Source organism: Mobula birostris, chromosome 18 (assembly GCF_030028105.1).
Source record: "Mobula birostris isolate sMobBir1 chromosome 18, sMobBir1.hap1, whole genome shotgun sequence".
Taxonomy (NCBI): domain Eukaryota; kingdom Metazoa; phylum Chordata; class Chondrichthyes; order Myliobatiformes; family Myliobatidae; genus Mobula; species Mobula birostris.
The window spans coordinates 10,600,576-10,623,851 of record NC_092387.1 but is presented as its reverse complement, the minus strand read 5'-3'; the positions used below and the strand labels follow the sequence as shown (position 1 = coordinate 10,623,851).

The following is a 23,276-nucleotide window of genomic DNA, read 5'->3' as shown; positions in this document are numbered from 1 at the left end:
ATAATGCTTGTCAAATGTGTTGGCTCCTCTGGTTCTACAGGCAATATGTTGGCAGTAGTTGTTCAGAGACTTCTTCAAGCTGGTCTGGTTAAAATCTCCCACAATGAGAGGGAAGATATCAGGTTGCACAGTAAAGAGTGTCAGTTGCATATACTTATGTTATATTATTCACTTGGGCTGACCGACACTGAATTAAAAAGCTGTGATTTTTGACACTACTTCATACAGGAAAGCAATGAAAACAACCCTCATCTGCATTAATATTGTTAATTTACAGTTGATCAAAAGAACAGCACAGTGTACACTGTATGAATTCCTCCATCGATAACTATTGGGAACTAATACACAGTTTTATAGTCCTGTAGTAACATTGGTAGTGTTCTAATTTGTTTTGTGCTTCATTTAAATACATAATTTGTTACTCAGTTAACGGGAGTTTGCCTTTTTTAAACTATTTCCATGAAAATTTGGCTAATTAGGACAGCCACCTAATTGGGCCAAAATCTAAAGTTCCCAATGTGTCCTAATTAATCAGAATCCACCGTATTTGCGCAAAGCTCTCAAGCTACTGCAAACTTGGGAAAAGAACTCAATTTCAGCTGATGAATAAAACACTTACATTCAAGAGAGAAAACAAAAATAATGGCCAACATAAGTTAATATTAAACCCATATACAAGAAAAAGGAGCAAAAGTGAATGAGGTATCAAACCTAGCATAAAATTACTACCATAGTTATTGTTAACTTTTTTATAAATGTAACTTCTTCATTAAACTGAAAATGAGTTGATTATTCTACCTTTATTGGCGAGATGTGGAAATACTCAAAGAAACTCAGGCTTGAAGCATCAGTCATTGATGTTTCTATCAGTTCTGCCTTTATCGATTCCATATCTCGATCTATCAAACTGGTCTACAAAAGTAAACAAAATAACATCAACTGAATCATATCAATGCCAGCTGTGTAAACAAAACTATTGTGCAAATAAGCAATAAACAAATTAACCATAGTCATGTCTCATTTCTGTGATGCAAATCTTTTATCCAAGGGTAATTTTCATCTTTAGAGCTTTTCTTCCCTTTACTCCACCATAATACAAATACGTCTGACTTTATCTTCTCCCTCTCAAACTGCAGGGTGAATTCTATCATATTATGATCATTGTCTCCCAAGGGTTCCATTACCTTAAACTCCCTTAACTGATCTGGTTCATTACACAACAGTCAATCCAGAATTGCCTTTTCCGATAGTGGGCTCAACACAAGCTGCTCTAAAAACCCATCTCATGGGCATTCTACAAATTCTATCTCTTGGGATCCAACACCAACCTGATTTTCCAAATCTACCTGCATATTGAAATCCTCCATGACTATATCTTCCCATTCTACATCACCTTCCTCTTAGGATTTAATTTCACTTATTTTTACCTACAGAGCCTCTCGATCCCCCCTACCTATCTGCCTGTTCTGACGATACAAAGTGCATCGATGGATGTTAAGCTCCCAACTGTGATCTTCTTACAGCCACAACTCAGCGAGGACAACAACATCACACCTGCTAATCTTTTAATGTTCTACAGGAACATCTACCTTATTCCATATATTGCGCACATTCAAACATAATACCTTCGATCCTCTATTCATCACACTTTTCAATTTTGCCACCACGTTAAACTTCAACTATTTGCAATTCTACCCTACCAACTGCCCAAACTCAGCCCCATTACTCTGGTTTCTTTCCCCTTACCAATTTAGTTTAAACCCTCCCCAACAACTCTAACAAATCTGCCTGCAAAGATATTGGTCCCGCTCAAGTTCAGGTGTATCCCATCCCTTTTGTACAGGTCATATCTTTCCAGAAGAGATCCCAATGATCTAGAAAACTCAAATGCTATACCCTGCACCAGTGTTCCTCAGTCACTCATTTATCTATACCACCATCCTATTCCTGCCCTGATTAGCACGTGACACTGGGAGTAATTCAGAGATTACTACATTGGAGGTCCTGCTTTTCAGCCTCTTCCCCAACTCCCTGCACACGATCTCTTCCTCCTCTCTACCTATTGGTGCCAGTGTGCACCACAAACTCTGACTGTTCATGCTCCCTCTTGTGAATATTCTGCAGCCACTCTGAAACATCCTTGACCCTAGCACCTGGGAAGCAACACATCATCATAGCCATAGAATCTCCTGTCTGTCCCCTAACTTTTGAGTCTTCAATCACTATCACTCTACCTGACCTTACTTTTCCCTGCTAAGCCTCAGAGCTGGCCTGGCTGCTGGTGCAGTGGCCTGATAGGTCATTCCCCCCACCCCTGCTCCCCAGCAGTATCCAAATGGGTATACTCATCGCTGAGGGAAATGACACAGAGGAACCCTGCACTAACTGCTTACTCTCCTTACTTCTCCCAGTAGTCACCCACCCACTATCTGAGGCCTGCACTCTGGGTGTAACCACCTCAGTAAACGCCTCATCAATTTGGTTTTCGGCCTCCTAGATGGTCCTGAGTATATGCAGCACCAGTTCTTTGACCTTGTCAGTCAGGAGTTGAGGTTGCATGCACTTCCTGCAGATGTAGTTATCACAGAGACTGTTAGGTCCCCTGCAATCCCACATTTTACAGCAGGAGCATGTTACTGTCTGAAGTACCATCCTGCCTGCACTTGTTATATCTTTGGCTCTAACGTCTTAAGCTTAAGTTCGTCAATCAACCAATAGAGTCCAAGTGACCTAGCATGCTTAGCATCTGCCTGTTCTTGCCTAAGCTGTTGAGCCAATGCCTGACCATTCTAACATTGGCCCCCATCAGCAATGGCCCTGATTTTATAGTTTTGTCCCACGAGGGATCTTCGCCATCTATAAGGGAAACTCTTTGCTGACTTGTCTAAATAAATCTAAACAGTGAAGATGTTTGAGTACTTGACTGAAAAGATTCATAGCCATTCAATTCCATCAACTAATGGTCAATTCTCTTTGTAAATAAAAGCCTAGATAAAAACTAAGTAGTGCATGTATTTAAGATAAAAATCCATCTTAGCCCTCTGAAGTTGATCACAAGTAAGTAAGGGTTTTAATATGGCACTAAAATGGTTGAATAATCTATCTTTGTTTAGGTGAAGCTCCAAAATATCGTGTCTTATTTTCATTAATAGCGTTTTCTAATCTCTCTTTCAAATTCATTGCTCATTCTCTTTACATTTGCCAGCTTCACTTTTATGGTGTGCATTGCACTAATCTGAATTTCACTACCATTTAGTATTTAACTGTTTGATTTCCCATGGCATTGTCACAAAGAGTGAAGGCCTATTTAATCTGCAGTGAAATGAGTTTAAATGGGTTCTGATATGATTCTTTCATTACTTGATATGACATTCAAGGATCTTGGCCCAAACAATAAGGATGTAATGGTGCTTTCGCATCCAAATCAGGATGGTACACAATTCAGAGTAAGATGTGATTCCTATAAAACTGTACACAGTAATTATTGCATCCACTGTGCACTCATAATGATGAACTAAACTTGTGTAGGTTCACATCAGAGCAGCAGCTGGTCAAAGAAGGCAGTAAGACAAAACGTTCTCTCTTCCTAGCCAACCTAGGCCACCATTTAAAAGCTGAGAAAGATAACAGAAACCTATTAAATCCTAGTATATCTACCTCATCTTTGTTAACATATATTTGCCAAAAACTGGTCAAGGCAATATATTTTATTTTGCAAAATAGCCATTACACAAACAGATTCAGATGAAAGTTGGTGAGCTTCAGAAAGCTAAATAAGCCATGTCATAATTACCAGGAACAACTTTCATGTAACGAGGCTGCTCTAACAACTGCTCATGGCTAAGGAATTGTTGCAGCACCACCAATTAATAAGCACTTAACATACATTGTGCTGAGATTACCTTCTGTGTCCCTGCAAGAAGATCGGAGGTTGGAGTAAACAATGCAACAACAGCACTGAGAAAGCCCTGATCGATCTTCACAGCCATTTCCTGAATCAAAACCATGAAGTATCTGAAAGTTAAATAGAGGGAAAAAAACTTAGTTTAAAGTTTCGGATCTCGACCCGAAACATCGATTGTACTTCTTCCTATAGATGCTGCCTGGCCTGCTGCATTCCACCAGCATTTTGTGTGTGTTATTTTAAACAGCATGTTTTTTCCATAATATCTTTATTTCAGCAACAAAATAAGGGCATATCACAAAAGTACTCATTATTCTGATTGTATTAGCTTTAGTTTTAAGAGATCCCCATGTGGCACAAAGGAGTAATTGATGAAGTTTAACACTGTTCCTAATCTGCTGAACTTTTCCCTAACAGTTTGCCTTGTCCAATTTCAGAAAGATGCCAGAAAGAGGAAGAGATTCATGGTTCAGGAATAACGATAATTAAAAAGTTGGAAAAAACAGCATTTGGTTTTCCTTTAATTAGGAACTGAATGACTACAGGAAATTTCTAGTCATTCAGTTGCTGATATTGGACAAGTTTGACTAAAAACACAATGAAGAAGTTTAGAATTGTGATTGTGCACTAAAGCTGGGTGTGATCAGGACAGGTGAAAAATAACTCTATTTGATGATGATATCAATGAGAAATAGTCTGTGATTAAGGATAGATCCTGCTGACAAGTATACAAAAATGGAATAGTGACAGGATGGAATGAAGATAGGTGGGCAGTGGTTAGCATGTAGCATAAATATCAAAAGAGAACTACTATACTTACAAAATTTGCAATAAACTTAATTGGACCCCATTTAAAGCGGAGTATAGATCCAAATCCCCAGAAAATATAACTGAGGATCGGCTAAATAATGTTTTAAAACTGCACATTAGCATCAACAAATTGAACTACAAATGAGAAAGATACTTTACTCACTTGAACTGTGTCACTTGACTGTGTTCATTAAATCTTGTGATGATACTTATGTCAATGAATGGCTTTGGTTCTGAAAAGAGCATAGATGAAACATGAACATTTGTAATGATATCTGCAGATAATACACTGTTTGGGGATATAAGTAAGTTCACCTGAATCCAATGCAATTGACTTGGGCGGAAGTACAGGATAGAATGCAGTTGGAAATATTGCTCCAGTAAGCTGATTGTCAACCTGCAACAGAAAAATAGATGAAGTAGTCTGAAAGCATTAGAGCTATTTATTTGGTCATTTCAGAAAAAAGTATCATGGTGTTTGGGCCACTAATGCTCAATTGTCCTGAAAAAGGGACAATGTAAATCATCTCTATTTCTCTTTCAAATGTTACTGTCTGACCTGCTCATTGCTTCCATCGTTTTTTGAGTCGAGGTTTCAAACACCTATAGAAATCTTGATTTTTATTTTATGTCTAAGGTTTATTATTCAAGGATATATAAATAATAATATCAACATTTCAATGTATTTCTTTTGAGGCCTCAAAGACCAAAAATGCAATGATAAACTAGAACTAAAGCACAAATATCTCCACTCTCAGAAGTACTTAAAAGATATTCAGATGAAAGCCTTTCTTAACTGTAAACAACTTAAGACATTTCAGAACATAGAACAGTACAGCACAGTACAGTACAGGTAATTCAGGCCACAATGTTGTGCCAACCTTTTCACCTATTCCAAGATCAATCTAACCTTTACCTTCCACAAAGTTCTCCATTTTTCTTTCATTCAAGTGACTATCTAAGAGATTCTTAAATGTTTCTAACGTACCTACCTCTACTACCACCCTGGTAGTGCGTTCCATGCACTTACCACTCTCTGTGTAGAATCCCTAACTCTAACATCCGCCCTATACTTTCCTCCAATCAGCTTCAAAGTATGCCCTCTCACATTAGCCATTTCCTCCTTGTAAAAATGTGTGAGCTGTCCACTCCATCTATGCCTCTTATCATCTTATACACCTCTACTAAGTTGTTCTTCGCTCCAAAGAGGAAAAAGCCTAGCTTGCTCAATCTTTCGTCATAAGACATATTCTCCAATCCAGGAAGCATCTGGTAAATCTCCTCTGCACACTCTCTAAATTTTTCACATCGTTCCTACAATGAGTCAACCAGAAATGAACTTCAAAAGTGAATAAGTAATTTTAGAGTACCTGTTGCTCTAATATAGGCAAATGCCATCTAACAGCACCATATCAATGAATGCAGAATCTTGTTTAGTGATGCAGATTGTAGGGTAAATATTGGACAGGATACCCTATATTGTGACCTGAACCCACAACTTCTGTCTCAGTGAGGAAATTTGTCAGAGTTGTGAATCTCCCAAATGGAGTCACTGGACAGTGAGCAAGCAGTAGACAGGAAACTGTATAGGTATACTACTGAATAGTTAAAAAGAGCTTTAATAGTCTTAGAAAACTGTAGATCCATTGGTCTTACATAAATCTTGTGTAAAATATCAAATCATATAATCAGTAACAAACTTGACAATATGAGTAAAATTTTAACCAACATGACTTTAAACAGGGGCCATTCCAGCATTGAAATATTATGCTGTGCCTTGCCCTGCGCCCTTAACTCCTGGTGGAGTCATCGGGATGCCGTCATGACAAGCTTTGCACCAGTCTGTTCCATCTGTCACGGTTGTGTGCCAGAGCCTGGGTCACCGCAGATGTTTTCCTTGTCCATTCTTTAATTTTGTCCATCTATCTTTTCCTCTGTCTACCTCTCCTTTTCCACTCCACAGTTCCTTGTAGAACGGTCTTTGCAAGGCCACTGGATCTTGTTACGTGGCCGTACCATCTCAGCTTTCTTTTCTTCACCGTTGTGAGAAGGTCTTCATGGGGGCCAATGTGGTGCCGAATGGTCTTGCTGACCTGCTCATTTGTGATGTAGTCCAAGTATGAGAAGCCCAAGATGTTGCGATAGCATCTCATTTCCAATGCCTCTATCTTCCTCTGTAGCTCTGCTGTGAGGGTTCATTTCTCACATGCGTACAAGAAGATGAAGAATACCAATGCACGCAGGAGTCTGATCTTGTACTTCATGGTGATGTTGCTGTCTCTCCATATTGTCTTGAGTTTGGATAGTGCAGTCATTGTCTGTGTGGTTCTTGCCAGGACTTCTGGTCTTGATCCTTCACACTGATGATTGCCCCCAGGTATTTGAACTGCTGCACTGTCTCAAGTTTCTGACCATGGACTGAGATGTCTGTTGTGATGGCACCATTGGCATTTGCCATGAGCTTGGTTTTCTCGGCACTTATTTCCATTCCAAACTTTGTGGAGGCTCTGTCAAGATGGCTGACCAGGTTGGCCAGTTCGTCCTCTTTTCCTGCAAGTCCATCAATGTCATCAGCAAATCTTAGGTTTGTGATGCTCTTCCCTCCGATGCTGACTGTGGCCACATGATCTTCAAAGGCAACACTCATGATTCGTTCCAGGAAGACGTTGAAGACAGTTGGGGAGAGGAGGCAGCCCTGATGGGACTCCTACAGAGGTACGGAACCACTCCCCAATGGTGCCCTGAGCAAGCACTACAGTGGTTGCCTTGGCGTAAAGCTGATGGATTGTATGAATCAGGTTCTGCCCCATGCTGAATTTCTTCATGGTGGCCCATAAGGCATCATGCCAGACGCTGTCAAACGCCTTCCTGAAGTTTATGAAGACATGGTAGAACTCTCTCTGGTGCTGAAGGTGTTTCTCACAGAGGGTGCAGAGATTGAAAATCTGCTCAGTGGTGCTTCCGCCCTTAAGGAAGCCTGCTTGTTCCTTGGCAATGATGTCTTCTGCCTGTTCTTCCCTCTGCTGTGTTTTTATCTTTCTTTAATTTACTTCTTGAGTCACACATATCCAGTATCTTGTTAGTGACCCGTCATTTAGACTTGCGGCGGTTTTAAAATATTATACCACTATCTTAACCACCAATATACTTATTGTCAGACCTCCTTAAGTTTAAGGTGACAAACCAGTGATCAGTTTGACCGCAGAATATCAGATGGAAGAGCCAATCTAAACCCATAAGACCATAAGATATAGGAGCAGAATTAGGCCATTTGGCCTATTAAGTCTTCTCCACCATTTCATCATTGCTGATGCATTTTCTCTCTCAACCTCATTACCCTGCCTTCTCCTTGTAACTTTTCACGCCTTGACTAATCAAGAACCTATCAAGCTCCGGCTTAAATACATCCAATGACTGGGTCTCCACAGATTGAACATCCTCTGGTTCAAGAAATTCCTCATCCCCTTTCTAAATAGACATCCCTTGATTGTGAGACTGTGCCCTCTGATCTAAGACTCCCCCACTACAGGAAAAATCCTCTCCACATCTACTCTAGCAGGGTTTTTCAACATTTGATATGTTTCAATGAGATCCCCACTCATTCTTCGAAATTCCAGCAAGTACAGGCCCAGAGCCATCAAACACTCCTCACACGATAACACTTTCATTCTCGGAATCATTCTTGTAAACCTTGTCTGAACCCTCTATAGTGTCAGCACATCTTTTCCTAGATAAGGCGCACAGAACTGCTCGCAATACTCCCAGTGAGGCCTCCACCAGTGCCTTGTAAAGCCTCAGCATTACATCCTTGCTTTGAAATTCTAGTTATCTCAAAATGAATGCTAAGGTTGCATTTCCCTTCCTAAACACCAACTCAAACTTCAAGTTAAACTTTAGGGAGTCCTGCATAAGGACTCCCAAGTCCCTTTGCACCTTGGAGTTTTGAAGTTTATGCCCATTTAGAAAATAGTCTATGCTTTTGTTCTATCAAAGTGAATGACCGTACATTTCCTGACACTATATTCCATCTGCCACTTCTCCACCCATTCTCCTAATCTAATTTCTTCTGCAGCCTCTTCTCCTTCCTCTCAACGCAACCTGTACCTCCACAAACTGTCGTATTGTCCGCAAACATGCCCACAAAGACATTAAGTCACCCAAATCATTGACATATAACATAAAAGCAGTCCCAACACCACTACTCACGAGCAGCCAACTAGAAAAGACTCCCTTTATCCATACTCTCTGCCTTCTGTCAATCAGCCGATGCTTTATCCATGCTAGAATCTTTCCTGTAATATTATACCTGGGCACGTGGCCAAGTGGTTAAGGCATTGGACTAACGACCTGAGGGTCGTGAGTTCGAGCCCCAGCCGAGGTACTTAATCACACATTGCTCTGCGACAACACTGGTGCCAAGTTGTATGGGTCCTAATGCCCTTCCCTTGGACAACATTGGTGTCGTGGAGACTTGCAGCATAGGCAACTGCTGGTCTTCCATACAACCCTGCCCAGGCCTGCGCCCTGGAGAGTGAAGACTTTCCAGGCGCAGATCCATGGTCTCGCAAGTCTAATGGATGCTTTAATATATTATAAGCTTGTAGCTTGTTAAGCAGCCTCATGTGTGGCACCTTGTGAAAGGAATTCCAAAAATCCAAGTGTGCAACATCTACCTTTGTCTATCCTGTTGTTATTTCCTCAAAGAATTTCAACAGATTTGTCAAGCAAGATTTTCCATTAAGGAAACCATGCTGACTTTAGCCTACTTTATCATGTGCTTCCAAGTACCCTGAGACCTCGTCCTTCACAATCGACTCCAAAAACTTCCCAATCACTGCAGTCAGACTAACTGGCCTATAACTTCCTTTCTTCTGCCTCCTCCTCCTTATTGTACCTTTGAACCATCCATGTACCTATCCAAATTTCTCATAAATGTTGAAATCAAGCTCGCATGGACCACTTCTGCTGGCATCTCATTCCACACCTTCACGACACTCTGAGTGAAGAAGTTTCCCCTCAAACTTCTCATTTTCCACCCTTAAGGCACGACCTCTGGTTGTAAACCCACCCAACCTCAGTGGAAAAAATCCTGCTTACATTTACCCTACCTATACCCCTCATAATTTTGTATACCTCTATCAAATCTCCTCTCAATCTTCTACATTTTAAAGAATAAAGTCCTAGCCTATTCAATCTTACCTTATAACTCAGGTCCTCCAGACCTGGCAACATCCTTGTGAATTTTCTCTGCACTCTTTCAATCTTGTTTACATCTTTCCTGACTAAAACTGCACACGATACTCCAAATTAGGCTTCACCAACGTCCTATACAACTTCAACCTAACATCCCATCTTCTGTACTCAATACATTGATCTATGAAGACCAATGTGCCAAAAACCTTCTTTACGATCCTATCTACCCGTGACACCACTTTCAACTGATTATGTACCTGTATTCCCAGATCCCTTTGTTCTACACACTCCTTAGTGCCCTACCATTCACTAAGATCTACCCTGGTTGGTCCCACTGAAGTGCAACACCTCACACTTGTCTGCATTAATTTCCAACTGCCATTTTTCAGCCCATTTTTCCATGTGATGCGGATCCCTTTGCAAGCCATGATAGCCTTCCTCACTGTCCACTACACCCTGAATTTTGGTGTTATTCGCAAATTTGCTGATCCAGTTAACCACATTTTCATCCAGAAATAGATGACAAATAACAAAGGACCCAGCACTGATACCTGTGGCACACCACTAGTCAGGAGCCTCCAGTCAGAGAGGCAACCCTCCTTGACCACTCTCAGGCTTCTCTGACAAAGCCAATGTCAAATCCAATCTACCACATCATCTTGAGTGCGAAGTGACTGAACCTTCTTGACCAGCCTCCTATGCGGGACCTTGTCAAATACCTTACTAAAATCCATGTAGACAACATCCACTGCCTTGCCTTAATCCACTTTCCTCGTAACTTCCTCAAAAATTTCCAAAAAATTGGTTAGACATGACTTTTCACGCATTAAGCCATGCTGACTATTCTTAATCAGTCCATGTCTATCCAAATACTTACATATCCAGTCCCTTAGAGTCCTCCTGAGAGTTCCTTGACCTTAAGTTCCCTCGTCAAATCTGGTTCAATACACAACAACCAATCCAGAATAGCCTTTCCCCTAGTGGACTCCACCATAAGCTGCTCTCAAAAGCCAGCTCACAGGCATTCCGCAAATGGTCTCTCTCAGGATCAAGCACCAACCTGATTTTCCCAATCCACCTGCATATTGAAATTCTTTGTTACTATTTTAACACTGTCTTTTTGACATACATTTTTTAAAATCTCCTGGTATATTGGGCAGCACTGTAGCGTAGTAGTTAGCACAATGCTTTACAATACCAGCAACCTGTGTTCAATTCCCTCCGCCGTCTAAAAGGAATTTGTATGTTCTCCCTCTGACCATGTGGGTTTCCTCTGGATACTCCAGTTTCCTCCCAAGTCCAGAGATGTACCAGTTGGTAGATTAATTGGTCATTATATATTGTCCCATAATTAATCTGTGGTTAAATTGGAGGTTGCTGCGGCTCGAAAGGCTAGAAGGGCCTATTTTGCGCTGTATCTCAATAAATAAATAAATATTAATCAATTTGCAGCCCACATCCTGGCAACTGTTTGGAGGACTGTATTACAGTTCCTTGATGCTACCCACAAAGATTCTACATCCTCCAATCCTATGTTACCTCTTTCTAAGGATTTGATTTCTTTTTTTTAACCAACAGAGCCACCACACCCCTTCTACCAACCTGCTTGTCCTTTTGATACAGTCTGTATCCTTGGATCCTAAGCTCCCAAATATGATTTTCTTACAACTCTATGATGCTCACATCACATCTGCCAATCTCTAATTATGCTACAAGATCACCTATCTTATTCTGTATACTGCGTGTGTTCAAATATAACACTTTCAGTCATGTATTCATCACTATTTTCAACTTTGCCCCCATGTTACGCTTGAGCTCCTCCCACTGACTGCAATTTTGCTCCATCATCTGCCTGTTCTTTCCTCACAGACTCACTACAGACTGCATCTAGTTGTATACAAACTGCCCCATCTTCAGCCTTATCACTACGGTTCCCATTTCCTTGACAACTGTTTAAATTCTCCCCAACAGCTCTAGCAAACCTACCTGCTTTTTTTTTTTTTTAATACAGATCATAACTACCCCAGAAGATAAAACTCAATGATCCAGAAATTTGAACCCCTGCCCTCTGCACCAGCTCCTCAGCCACGCATTCATCTGCCAAATCATGCCATCTTTACCTTCACTGGCACGCGGCACAGGCAGCAATCCAGAGATTACTATCCTGGAGCTCCTGTTTTTCAGCTTTCCACGCAATTCCCTAAATTTTCTCTTCAGGATCTCCTTCCTTTTCCTACCTATGTCATTGGTGCCAATATGTACCAAGACTTCTGGCTGCTCACCTTCGCACTTTAGAATACCGTGCACCCGATCCAAGACATCCCAGACCCTAGCACCTGGGAGGCAAAATACCATTCGGGTGTCTCTTTCATGTCCACAGAGTCTCATGTCTACTCCTCTAATTGTGGAATCCCCTGTCAGTACTGCAATCCTCTTCTCCCCCCCTTCCCTTCTGAGCCACCACACCAGACTCAGTGTCAGAAACTCGGTCACTGCTGCTCACTCTGGTAGGTCGTCCTCCTCAACAGAATCCAAAGTGGTATACTTATTATTGAGGGGAATGTCCACAGGGGTACTCTGCACTGGCTGCCCATTTCCTTTCCCTCTCCTGACAGTACCTGCCTTCTGCAACTTAGGAGTGACTCCTGTAGCTCCTATCAACTCCTAACATTTTCCTACGAGCTGAAGATCTTTGAGCTGCAGCTCTAGTTCCTTAACATGTTCTCTGAGGAATTGCATCTCGGTGCACCTGATGCAGATGTAGTTATCTGGGAGACTGGAGGTCTCTCAGAATTCTCACACCTCAAAGAACACAACACTGTCTCTGGATCCATTTTCATGCCACTAACTATGCACTAACAGATGAAGAATGAAGAAGAAGCTTAACATAATCTTACCTCACCCAAGCCTGCTGTGCCAAAGCTTCCCCACTCTAACACTGGTCCACTCACACAACAGCTGCTCTGCTTGTCCTTACCGTGGCTTTATTTGCCCTTGCTTAAGAATTGCGATTCGATTGGGCTGCCTGGAAAGTTAAAAACCTGCAAACGCTCGTTTTTAAATCTCTCACCTTGACCTGTGTGTAGTCTTCTTTCCTAACTCCAAAACTAAGCCGACCTTAATAAAACAATACCATCAGAATGCAAGAGGATTGAAACTTTACCTGTAGCCAATATAATTGTGCACGTAAGCTCCTATGATGAGCTGACTGTTTATATTCAACATGAATTCCTGATATAAAGTCTCGCTTGATGCTCATTTGCTGAGGCAATCGAGTTTCCATCCGGTGAAAATTAGCCTAAAATAAAAAAGCAGGGTAATCTTGCATCAAACAGAAATGGCACCACAGTAGCAAATCAACTGTGGGTATATTATCCTGTACCCAGATCACTGCATGGCTTTCACTCACTTAAAAGCGTTTCACTGCTGTTAGACAAACATAAATGAGTACGCATTCCTTCATGAATGCTATCAAAAAGACAAGTAATTGAAAGGCAAAGTTACATTAAAGAATTATTCTGCATGACCACCAAGGACTGAAGATTTCTGTTCTATGTGTAATCTATAAATGCAGTTTTCAAATTGGCACTATCTTTTATGTCAGAATTCCCACAGGTTGAAAGCAGAAAAAAGGAGAAAAAGTTTTCCTATTAGCCAACGGAACTTAATTAGAAACAGGAAATGTGCTTGTGCTGATTCCTTTAGACAGGTTGATTTGTTTCCCAATATACTATATATATCTATTCTCTGTACATAGCACAAATATATGGTGGAAGTGCAAATGATGGATCAATAATTTTCGTAGTGGTAATTTTAGAGGAAGTATACAGAAAACAATATTCCAAATGTTGTTGAATGTCACTCACGAAAGGGAAATCATCAAGTGACTTACTGACTTTTGGAGTTTGGAATGTTCCAATGAAAAAGTCAAGAACTATTGTTGTGAGACATATTCACCAGAACCCAGGCTCAGTTAGACAAGAGCTCTTTATGTTACCTCTAAGTCACTATCCAACTTTATCCAGTGCTCTTCAGTCCTTGCCGTCAGATGTTTTTGATAGGCCCGTTCCAAAAGATTGATGTGCTTTTGACTAAATGGCTTCCACCGCTGCTTGCGTTTCATTTCCCAGACAACACCAGAGCTGAAGACAGAATGAAGACTGATTAAAAATTAAATAATGCTTAAACATTTTACTGAGCCGTATGGCGTCAAGGTAGCGTAGGGGTTAAGCGCAATGCTATTTCAGCTCACTGCATTGTGGAGTACAGAGTTCAATTCCAGCATCATATGTAAGGAATTGTATATTCTCCCCCTGACTGCATGGGTTTCCTCTGGGTGCTCTGGTTTACTCCCACTGTCCAAAGATGGACAAGTTAGTAGGTTAATCGGTCATTGTAAAATTCTCGTGTGTTTAGGCTAAGGTTAAGTAAGTGGGCTGCTGGATGGTGCAGCTCTTTGGGCTGGAAGGACTTGTTCTGGCCTGTCTCTAAATAAAATAAATAAAGGGATAGAAAACCTTCAGAAATAATTCTTCCTCCACACCAACTTTACTTACCTATTTTTTAATGTTTCAATACTTCAAAAACAAAATATTAATTATAGAGACGGCTTCAGAGAATAACTTTGACATACCAATCTTCAACAAATGTATTCAGCTGAAATTTTCCACTTTTTGTTTCCAAAAATTTTACATTTGTATTTTGTGTTTTTTGACCATTTACTGCTATGATGAACGTTTCAAAAATACAGTTACCTCAACATTTCTCAAAAGTTGTAGCAACCTTCCAAATTTAACTAAGAACTGTATATAGAGTAGTACTACTCATCACTGTTCCAGGGAAACAGGTCCAATCAGGTACTGTCTTGCACATTTCTTAACTGTGTGCATTTCCTATGGATGCTCCAGTTTCCTCTCTGATCCAAAAGGTTAATTGGCAACTGTAGATGCCCAAAGATTCAAAGGGGAAGAAGATGTGCATGAAAGTGTAAAACAGAGGCAAGAGAGGATACTGGACCACTCAAAAACAATGCTAGGGCGGTAGTAATGGGGGACAAGGAAATGACGGACAAACTGAGTAAGTATTTTGTATCAGTCTTCACTGTAGAAGACAGAAGTTATTGAGTGGAAGTTCTGGGAGTCAGAAATCATGAGGTGTCTGAGATTACCATGACTACAGAGAAGTTCTTGGGAAATGGAAAGGTCTGAAGGTAGATAAGTCCCCTGGACTAGATGGTGTACACCCCAGGGTTCTGAAAGAGGTGGCTGAAGAGATCGTGAAGGCATTAGCAATTATCTTTCAAAAATCTCTAGATTCTAGAATGCTTCCAGAAGACAGGAAAATTGCAAATGTCACTTCACTCTTCAAGAAGGGAGATAGGCAGAAGAAAGCAAACTATAGACCAGTTAGTTTGATCTCAGTGGTTGGCAAAATGTTGGAGTCAATTATTAAGGATGAGGTCTCAGGGAACTTGGAGGCACATGATAAAATAGGCCGTAGTTTCCTCAAGGAAAATCTTGCCCGACAAATCTGTTGAAATTCTTTGAAGAAATAACAAGCAGGATAGACAGAAGAGAATCAGTTGATGTTGCATTCTTGGATTTTAAGAAGGCCTTTGACAAGGTGACACACATGACAGTGCTTAACAAGCTACAGTCCCATGGTATTACAGGAAAGATTCTTGCTTTGGTAAAGCAGTGACTGACTGGCAAGAGGCAAAGAGTGGGATTAAAGTGATCCTTTCTGATTGGCTGCCGGTGACTAGTGGTGTTCCACATGGGTCTGTGTTGGGACTGATTCTTTTTATGTTATATGTCAATGATTTGGATGATGGGGGGGCGTCACGTGATGACGTGGGATTGAGACGTGTAAATCCAGCTCTCCCGCAACAAATCAGTAAAGTACCGTCTAAATAAAACAAAGTTGGTAAATATTTTCTCAAAACTATTTATAAACTTTGTAAGACTACTTTACGATATGTCTCCTAAACTGCAACAAAAGAAGTCTGCTGTTGCGAAGCAGCCACGAGACGGGAAGAAAAAAGGGCCTACTGCAACGATGGAGCCTCGGACTCAGGTTGGATCTCCTTCAGTAGAACAGGGAGCAATGGCGGTGGCAACGGTTTCTCCAAAGACGACACCGGAAATGCGCATGTGCAAAGAAGAGCGCATGCGCAAATCGACACAACGCAAACTACAAGAACCGACACCCACTGCAATTGAAAACGACTCAGAGTCAGAATTGGACTCTGCAGAGAACACAGATGAAGAAGAGGAGGAAGAATTGGAAGCCAGTGGAAGTAAAGGAGATGATAGAGACATAAGAGAGGCTCTATTGCAATCAACGGCTGAATTAAGAAAAGTAAGAGAAGAGCTTAGAGATATGAAGAGGTGCTATAATAAAGTTATGGAAAGACAGGACAAAATGGAAAAGGAGCTTCAGAAGATGGAAAGAGAAATGGGGCTTATGAATGATAGAGTGGAAAAAACAGAAAATGATTTGCTTGTTTGGAACTCGGAAAGAAACCGACTCTTGGAGAAAGTGGATATGTTGGAAAATTTCAGTAGACGTAATTGTTGGTCTTACAGAAGGTATGGAGGGAGAAAAGCCAATAGAATTTTTTCAAAGATGGATCCCGGACGTTTTGCAAATGGGAGAGGAGGCTCGACTAATTGAAATTGAGCGGGCACATAGAGCTCTAAGACCAAAACCAAAAGATGACCAATATCCACCATCGATTTTAATAAAATTCTTAAGATTTCAAGACAAGGAAAGGATTCTACAGGCAGCTGCTCGAGCTGCCAAAGATAGAAAAGGGCCATTGATAATTAAAGGGAACAAAGTTTTTTTCTACCCTGATATAAGTTACGAACTTTTGAAGAAAAGGAAGAAGTTTAATCCAGTGAAAAAAACACTATGGGATCATGGTTATCAATTTATACTGCGTTATCCTGCAACTTTGAAGATTTTTTTGCCTGGTGGAGAAAAAAGATTTTTTGATGACTACCAGAAAGCAGAGCAGTTTGTGCAAGATTTTCTGAATATTCACCAGATACAAGAACAAACTCAGGAGAGAGAGATAGATTGAAGATGAAGATTGGGTTAAAGAATGGACTTGTTGGATTTTTGAAGCTGGATGAATGTATAAATATATTATTAATTATATGAGGGGGTAAGAAAGGTTAACACTGGAGGAAATTAGTTGGGAATAGTAATACTAATTTTGTCTATATATATAACTTTTTTTGTTGCAGGGGAGCTGGAAGAAGCACTGATCGATTGCTACGTTAATCATGTGTGCAAGCGTGGCTTTTGCCGCGACCCGTAAAATGGAGGGGGGTAGTGTTGTGTATCCTTTCATTCACAACATTAGTGGGGGGGTATTTTGTTTTTTTTTCTTTTTTTTTCTATCTTTTTTTCTTTTTGCCTGGAAGGTTGGGGGGGAACACATAGCAACATGGTGAAGTTTAAAGAAATTCCCCAAGGAACTATGAGAGTTGAGAAGATAAGTAATGTTTTAGATTGGAGTAACTTTGTTAAGAATAATGACTAATTTATTGAATTTTTTGAGTTTTAATGTTAATGGGCTTAATAGACCAGTGAAAAGAAAAAGAATCTTAACATATATTAAAAAAATGAAGATAGATTTAGCTTTTTTACAGGAAACGCACTTAACAGAAATAGAACATCAGAAACTAAAGAGAGAATGGGTGGGTAGTGTTGTTGCGGCTTCATTTAATTCAAAAGCGAGGGGAGTAGCAATTTTGATCAATAAAACGTTACCAATTAGAATACAAAATGTAATAACTGATTCTGCGGGGAGATACGTGATTATACATTGTCAACTTTTTTCCGAACTATGGACTTTTATGAATATTTATGCACCAAACGAAAATGATGCAAAATTCATACAAGAAGCTTTTTTGAATTTGGCGGATGCACATGAAAAAATATTAATTGGAGGAGACTTTAATTTTTGCTTAGACCCAGTCTTAGATAGATCAACCAAGGCTGTTATAAAATCGAAGGTAGTAAATTTAACTTTATCATTGATGAAAGATTTAAATTTGATTGATATATGGAGAAGAATCAATCCTAAAGAAAGAGACTATTCATTCTATTCTCAAGAACATAAAACTTACTCAAGGATAGATTGTTTTCTATTATCAATGCATATTCAACACAGAGTGAAAAATATGGAATATAAAGCAAGAATATTATCAGATCATTCTCCTTTATTAATGACAATAATAATGGCTGACAAGGAAGAAGTAGCTTATAGATGGAGATTTAATTCAACATTATTAAATCGTCAAGATTTTTGTGATTTTATGAAAAAGCAGATTCAATTTTTTTTGGATACAAATTTTCATTCAGTGGAGGATAAATTTATATTATGGGATGCGATGAAAGCATATCTTAGGGGCCAGATAATAAGCTATACGTCTAAAATTAAGAAAGAATATATGGCAGAACTAGATCAATTGGAAAAAGAGATTACAAGAATAGAAAAAGAATCTCAAAGATCTATGTCAGAAGAAAAACGAAGACAACTTCTCAATAAGAAGTTACAATATAATACGCTTCAGACATATAGAACGGAAAAAGCAATTATAAGAACTAAACAAAGGTATTATGAGTTAGGTGAGGGAGCACATAAAATTCTTGCCTGACAGTTGAAAACAGAACAAGCTTCCAAAACAATAAATGCAATTAGAACAAGGGCAAATAAAATATCTTATAAACCTCTTGAAATAAATGAAACCTTTAAAAATTTTTATTCTGAATTATATCAATCAGAATCCCAAAATGATGTTAATGAGATAGAAAGGTTTTTATCACAAGTTTCTCTTCCAAAATTGAATTTGGAAGAACAGAGGGGATTAGATATGCCTTTTACATTAAAAGAAGTTGAAGAAGCTTTAGGATCACTCCAAAGTAATAAATCTCCAGGAGAAGATGGTTTTCCACCTGAATTTTATAAAAAAATTTAAAGATTTATTATTTCCTCTTTTTATGGAACTAATACGTCAAGCAGAAAAAATACATAAACTTCCAGAATCTTTTTCAACAGCAATTGTAATAGTATTGCCAAAAAAGGACAGAGATCCTATGAAACCAAAATTAATACATATGGATCAAACAGGATTTATTAAAAATAGACAATTGGCAGATAATGTAACTCGGCTACTCAGTATAATTCATTTGGCATAAAAAAGGGATGAGAAGAGTATAGTAGTAGCTTTGGATGCAGAAAAAGCATTTGATAGATTAGAATGGGATTTTTTATTTAAAGTATTAGAAAAATATGGGTTAGGAACATCTTTTATAAATTGGATTAAAACTTTAAATTCTAACCCTAAAGCTAAAGTAGTGACAAACTCTCAAATTTCAACACCATTCCAGTTAAAAAGGTCAACTAGACAAGGCTGTCCACTATCACCTGCTTTATTTGTATTGGCGATAGAGCCATTAGCAGAACTAATTAGAATTGATCCAGATATTATGGGTTTTAGAGTTAACCAAGAGGAATATAAAATTAATCTTTTTGTCAATGATGTTTTGATATATTTAACAAACCCACAACATTCGTTACATAAATTATCTTCTAGATTGGATGAATATGGGAAGGTATCAGGTTACAAATTAAACTGGGATAAAAGTGAAATTTTACCTCTTACTAAAGGAGACTATAGTCAATGTCGATTAGTAACCCAATTTAGATGGCCGGTAAATGGTATAAAGTATTTAGGTATAAGACTTGATAATGATGTAAAGAATTTATATAAATTTAATTATTTGCCACTGTTGAAAAAAATTCACGAAGATCTTGACAAATGGATGATACTACCAATAACATTAGTAGGTAGAGTCAATGTTGTAAAAATGAACATATTTCCTAGATTACAGTATTTGTTTCAAACATTACCAATACAATTGCCACAGAAATTTTTTCAAGAGTTAAATAAATGTGTGAGAAAATTTCTTTGGAAAGGTAAAATGTCAAGAATATCATTGGAAAAACTGACATGTAAATTTGGGTTAGGAGGATTACAACTTCCAAACTTTAAAAACTACTATAAAGCAAATCAACTTAGATTTATTGCATCTTTTTTCGATGATCAAAAACCAGCATGGATTAAAATAGAACTAGACAAGATAGGAGAAAATAAACCTGAAGATTTTATATATAAATGGGAATTTAAATGGATACGGGAAAAGAAAGAATCTCCTATATTAACACATTTGATTGATCTATGGAATAAGATAAATGCTGATAAGGAAACACAGAAATCTCTATTAGCAAGGAGACCTTTGTTCCAAAACAGACTTATTCCTTTTACAATGGATAATCAACTTTTATATAATTGGTACCAAAAAGGGATTAAATTTATAGGAGACTGTTTTGAGCGAGGTATATTGATGTCATTTGAACAATTAAAGGATAAATATAAAATATCTAATAATACTTTCTTTTGTTACTTTCAATTAAGGGCTTACTTAATAGGTAAGCTGGGTCAAACAATGTTTTTGCCAAAGCCTAATGAAATTGAAATTTTAATTCAAAAAGGGAAAATTAAAAAATTTATTTCTTATATGTATAAATTGATTCAAGAACAGACAATTAAACAAGGAATCCATAAGTCAAAGCAAAAATGGGAAACAGATCTGAATATTAATATTGATGAAACAAATTGGTCAAGACTTTGTCTTGACAGTATGACAAATACAATAAATGTTCGACTTAGATTAGTACAATATAATTTTTTACACCAATTATATATTACACCACAAAAAATAAATAGATTAAATTCAAATCTATCTGATAAATGTTTTCGGTGTAATCAAGAAATTGGTACTTTTTTACATTCTACTTGGTCTTGTTTTAAAATTCAACCCTTTTGGATAAATTTAAGAGTCTTATTGGAACAAATTACTGGAATTCAACTTCCACATAACCCTGTATTATTTCTATTAGGTGATATTGAAGGGATAAAACCGAAACTTAAATTGAATAAATATCAGAAAGAATTTATAAAAATTGCATTGGCAGTAGCTAAGAAGACTATAGCAGTTACTTGGAAATCTGATTCATATTTAAGTATGGATCATTGGAATAATGAAATGGCTAGTTCTATTCCACTTGAAAAAATTACTTATAATTTAAGAGATAAATATGTAACATTTTTGAATATTTGGCGCCCTTATTTACAAAAGATAGGATGGCATATTTAAGTGCTCTGATAAAGATTTTGGTTACTTGGGGAAAGTAACGAATAATTATACCAAATTTATTTTGAATCCCATGGAGCATGTGGAAAACTTCCAATAACCAGGCGGTTCTTTTCTTTTTTTTCTCTTTCTTTCTTTTTAGGTAGGACTATATATGGGGAGGGGAGGGTTAAGGGGAGGGGGTGGTGGGTAGATTTTATCTTTTCATGTATTCTTTTTGAAAATTTAATAAAAATTATATTAAAAAATGATTTGGATGATGGAATTGATGGCTTAGTTGTAAAGTTTGCAGACGATATGAAAACAGGTGGAGGAGCAGGTAGTTTTGAGGAAATAGAGAGGCTATATAAGGACAGACAGATTAGGAGAATGGGCAAAGAAGAGGCAGATGGAATACAGTGTTCAGAATTGTATGGTCATGCACTTTGGTAGAAGAAATAGAAGAGTAGATTATTTTCTAAATGGAGAGAAAATACAAAAAACTGAAGCACAAAGGGACTGGTGCAGGATTCCCTAAAGTTTAATTTGCAGGCTGAGTCTGTGGTGAGGAAATCAAATGCAACGATGTTAGCATTGATTTCAAGTGGACTAAAATATAAAAGCAAGGATGAAATGTTGAGACTTTATAAAGCAATGTGAGGCCTCACTTGAATTATTGTGAGCAGTTTTGGGCCCATTATCTTAGAAAGTATGTTCTGAAACTGGAGCAGGTTCAAAGAAGGCTCATGAAAATGGTTCCAGGTTTGAACAGCTTGTCATATGAAGAGCATTTGATGGCTCTGGGCTTGTGTTCACTAGAATTCAAAAGAATGATGGGTGTCCTTATTGAAACCTATTGAATAGCAAAAGGCCTTGATCGAGTGGATGTGGAGAGGATGTTTCCTGTGGAGGGACAGTCTAAGACCAGAGGACACAGCCTGAAAATAGAGGGGCATCCTATTATAACAGAGATGAGGTGGAATTTCATTAGCCAGAGAGTGGTGAATCTGTGGAATTCTTTGCCACAGGCAGCTGTGGAGGCAAAGTCTATATGTATATTTACGGCAGAGATTGATAGGTTCTTGATCAGTCAGAGTATGAAGGGATACGAAGGCATGGCAAGACATTGGGGCTGCCAGAGAAAATGAATCAGCCGTGATGAAATGGCTGAGGATAGTCAATGGGCGAAATGGACTAATTCTGCTCCTATATCTTATGGTCTTTCCTTATAACTCAGGATGTGCTGGCATTGTCGGGGGTTCAGAGGAGGTTCACAAGGATGATTCCAGGAATGAAAGGGTCATCATACAAGGAACATTTGATGGCTCTGGGTCTGTACTCACTGGAATTGAAACCGTTCAAATGTTAAAAGGCCAACACAGAGCAGATATGAAAAGGATGTTTCCAATGGTGGAGGAGTCTAGGGCAAGAGGGCTGGTTCGGCCTAATTCTGCACATATGTCTTATGGTCTCATGGACTCTAGTCCCAGCAACATTCTTATAAATTTTCTCTGCACTCTTTTAATTTTATTCATATCTTCCCTGCAGTTAGGTGACCAAAACTGCACACAATACTCCAAATTAGGCCTCACCTACGTCTTATACAACTTCAACATAGCATCCAAATTCCTGTACTCAATACCTTGATCTATGAAGACAAATGTGCCAAAAGCTTTCTTTACAACCCTATCTACCTGTGATGCCACTTTCAATGAATTCGGGGCCAGTATTCCTGGATTCCTTTGTTCTACCGCACTTCTCAGTGTCTTACTGTTCACTATGTAAGATCCATCCTGGTTGGACTTTGCAATGTGCAACATTTCACACTTGCCTGCATTAAATTCCATCTGCCATTTTTCAGCCTATTTTTCCAGCTGGTTCAGATCTTGCTGCAAGCTCTGAAAGTCTTCCTCGCTGCTCACTGCACCCCCAATCTTGGTGTCATCTACTAATTTGCTAACCTAGTTAACCACATTATCATCCAGATCATTGATATCGATGACAAACAATAGAAGACCCAGCACTGAACCCTGTGGCACTCTACTAGTGACAGGCCTCCACTCAGAGAGGCAACCATCTACTCTCACTCACTGGCTTCACCCGCAAAGACAACATCTAACCCAATTTACCACCTCAGCTTGAATGCCAAGCAACTGAC

The 23,276-nt window shown here is 38.8% G+C and overlaps 1 protein-coding gene across 1 annotated transcript in view; it reads right to left on the bottom strand.

The window, feature by feature from the left end:
- The window catches only part of vps13c (vacuolar protein sorting 13 homolog C), a 387,871-nt gene that overhangs the window by 65,979 nt on the left and 298,616 nt on the right, over positions 1-23,276 (bottom strand). Inside the window, exons 66-71 of the mRNA XM_072282204.1 lie at positions 13,905-14,049; positions 13,071-13,205; positions 5,030-5,111; positions 4,878-4,947; positions 3,903-4,014; positions 799-912 (exon numbers count right to left, since the gene is read on the bottom strand). Coding sequence (XP_072138305.1) covers positions 799-912; positions 3,903-4,014; positions 4,878-4,947; positions 5,030-5,111; positions 13,071-13,205; positions 13,905-14,049 — 658 coding nt within the window. The remainder of the gene's footprint in view (positions 1-798; positions 913-3,902; positions 4,015-4,877; positions 4,948-5,029; positions 5,112-13,070; positions 13,206-13,904; positions 14,050-23,276) is intronic.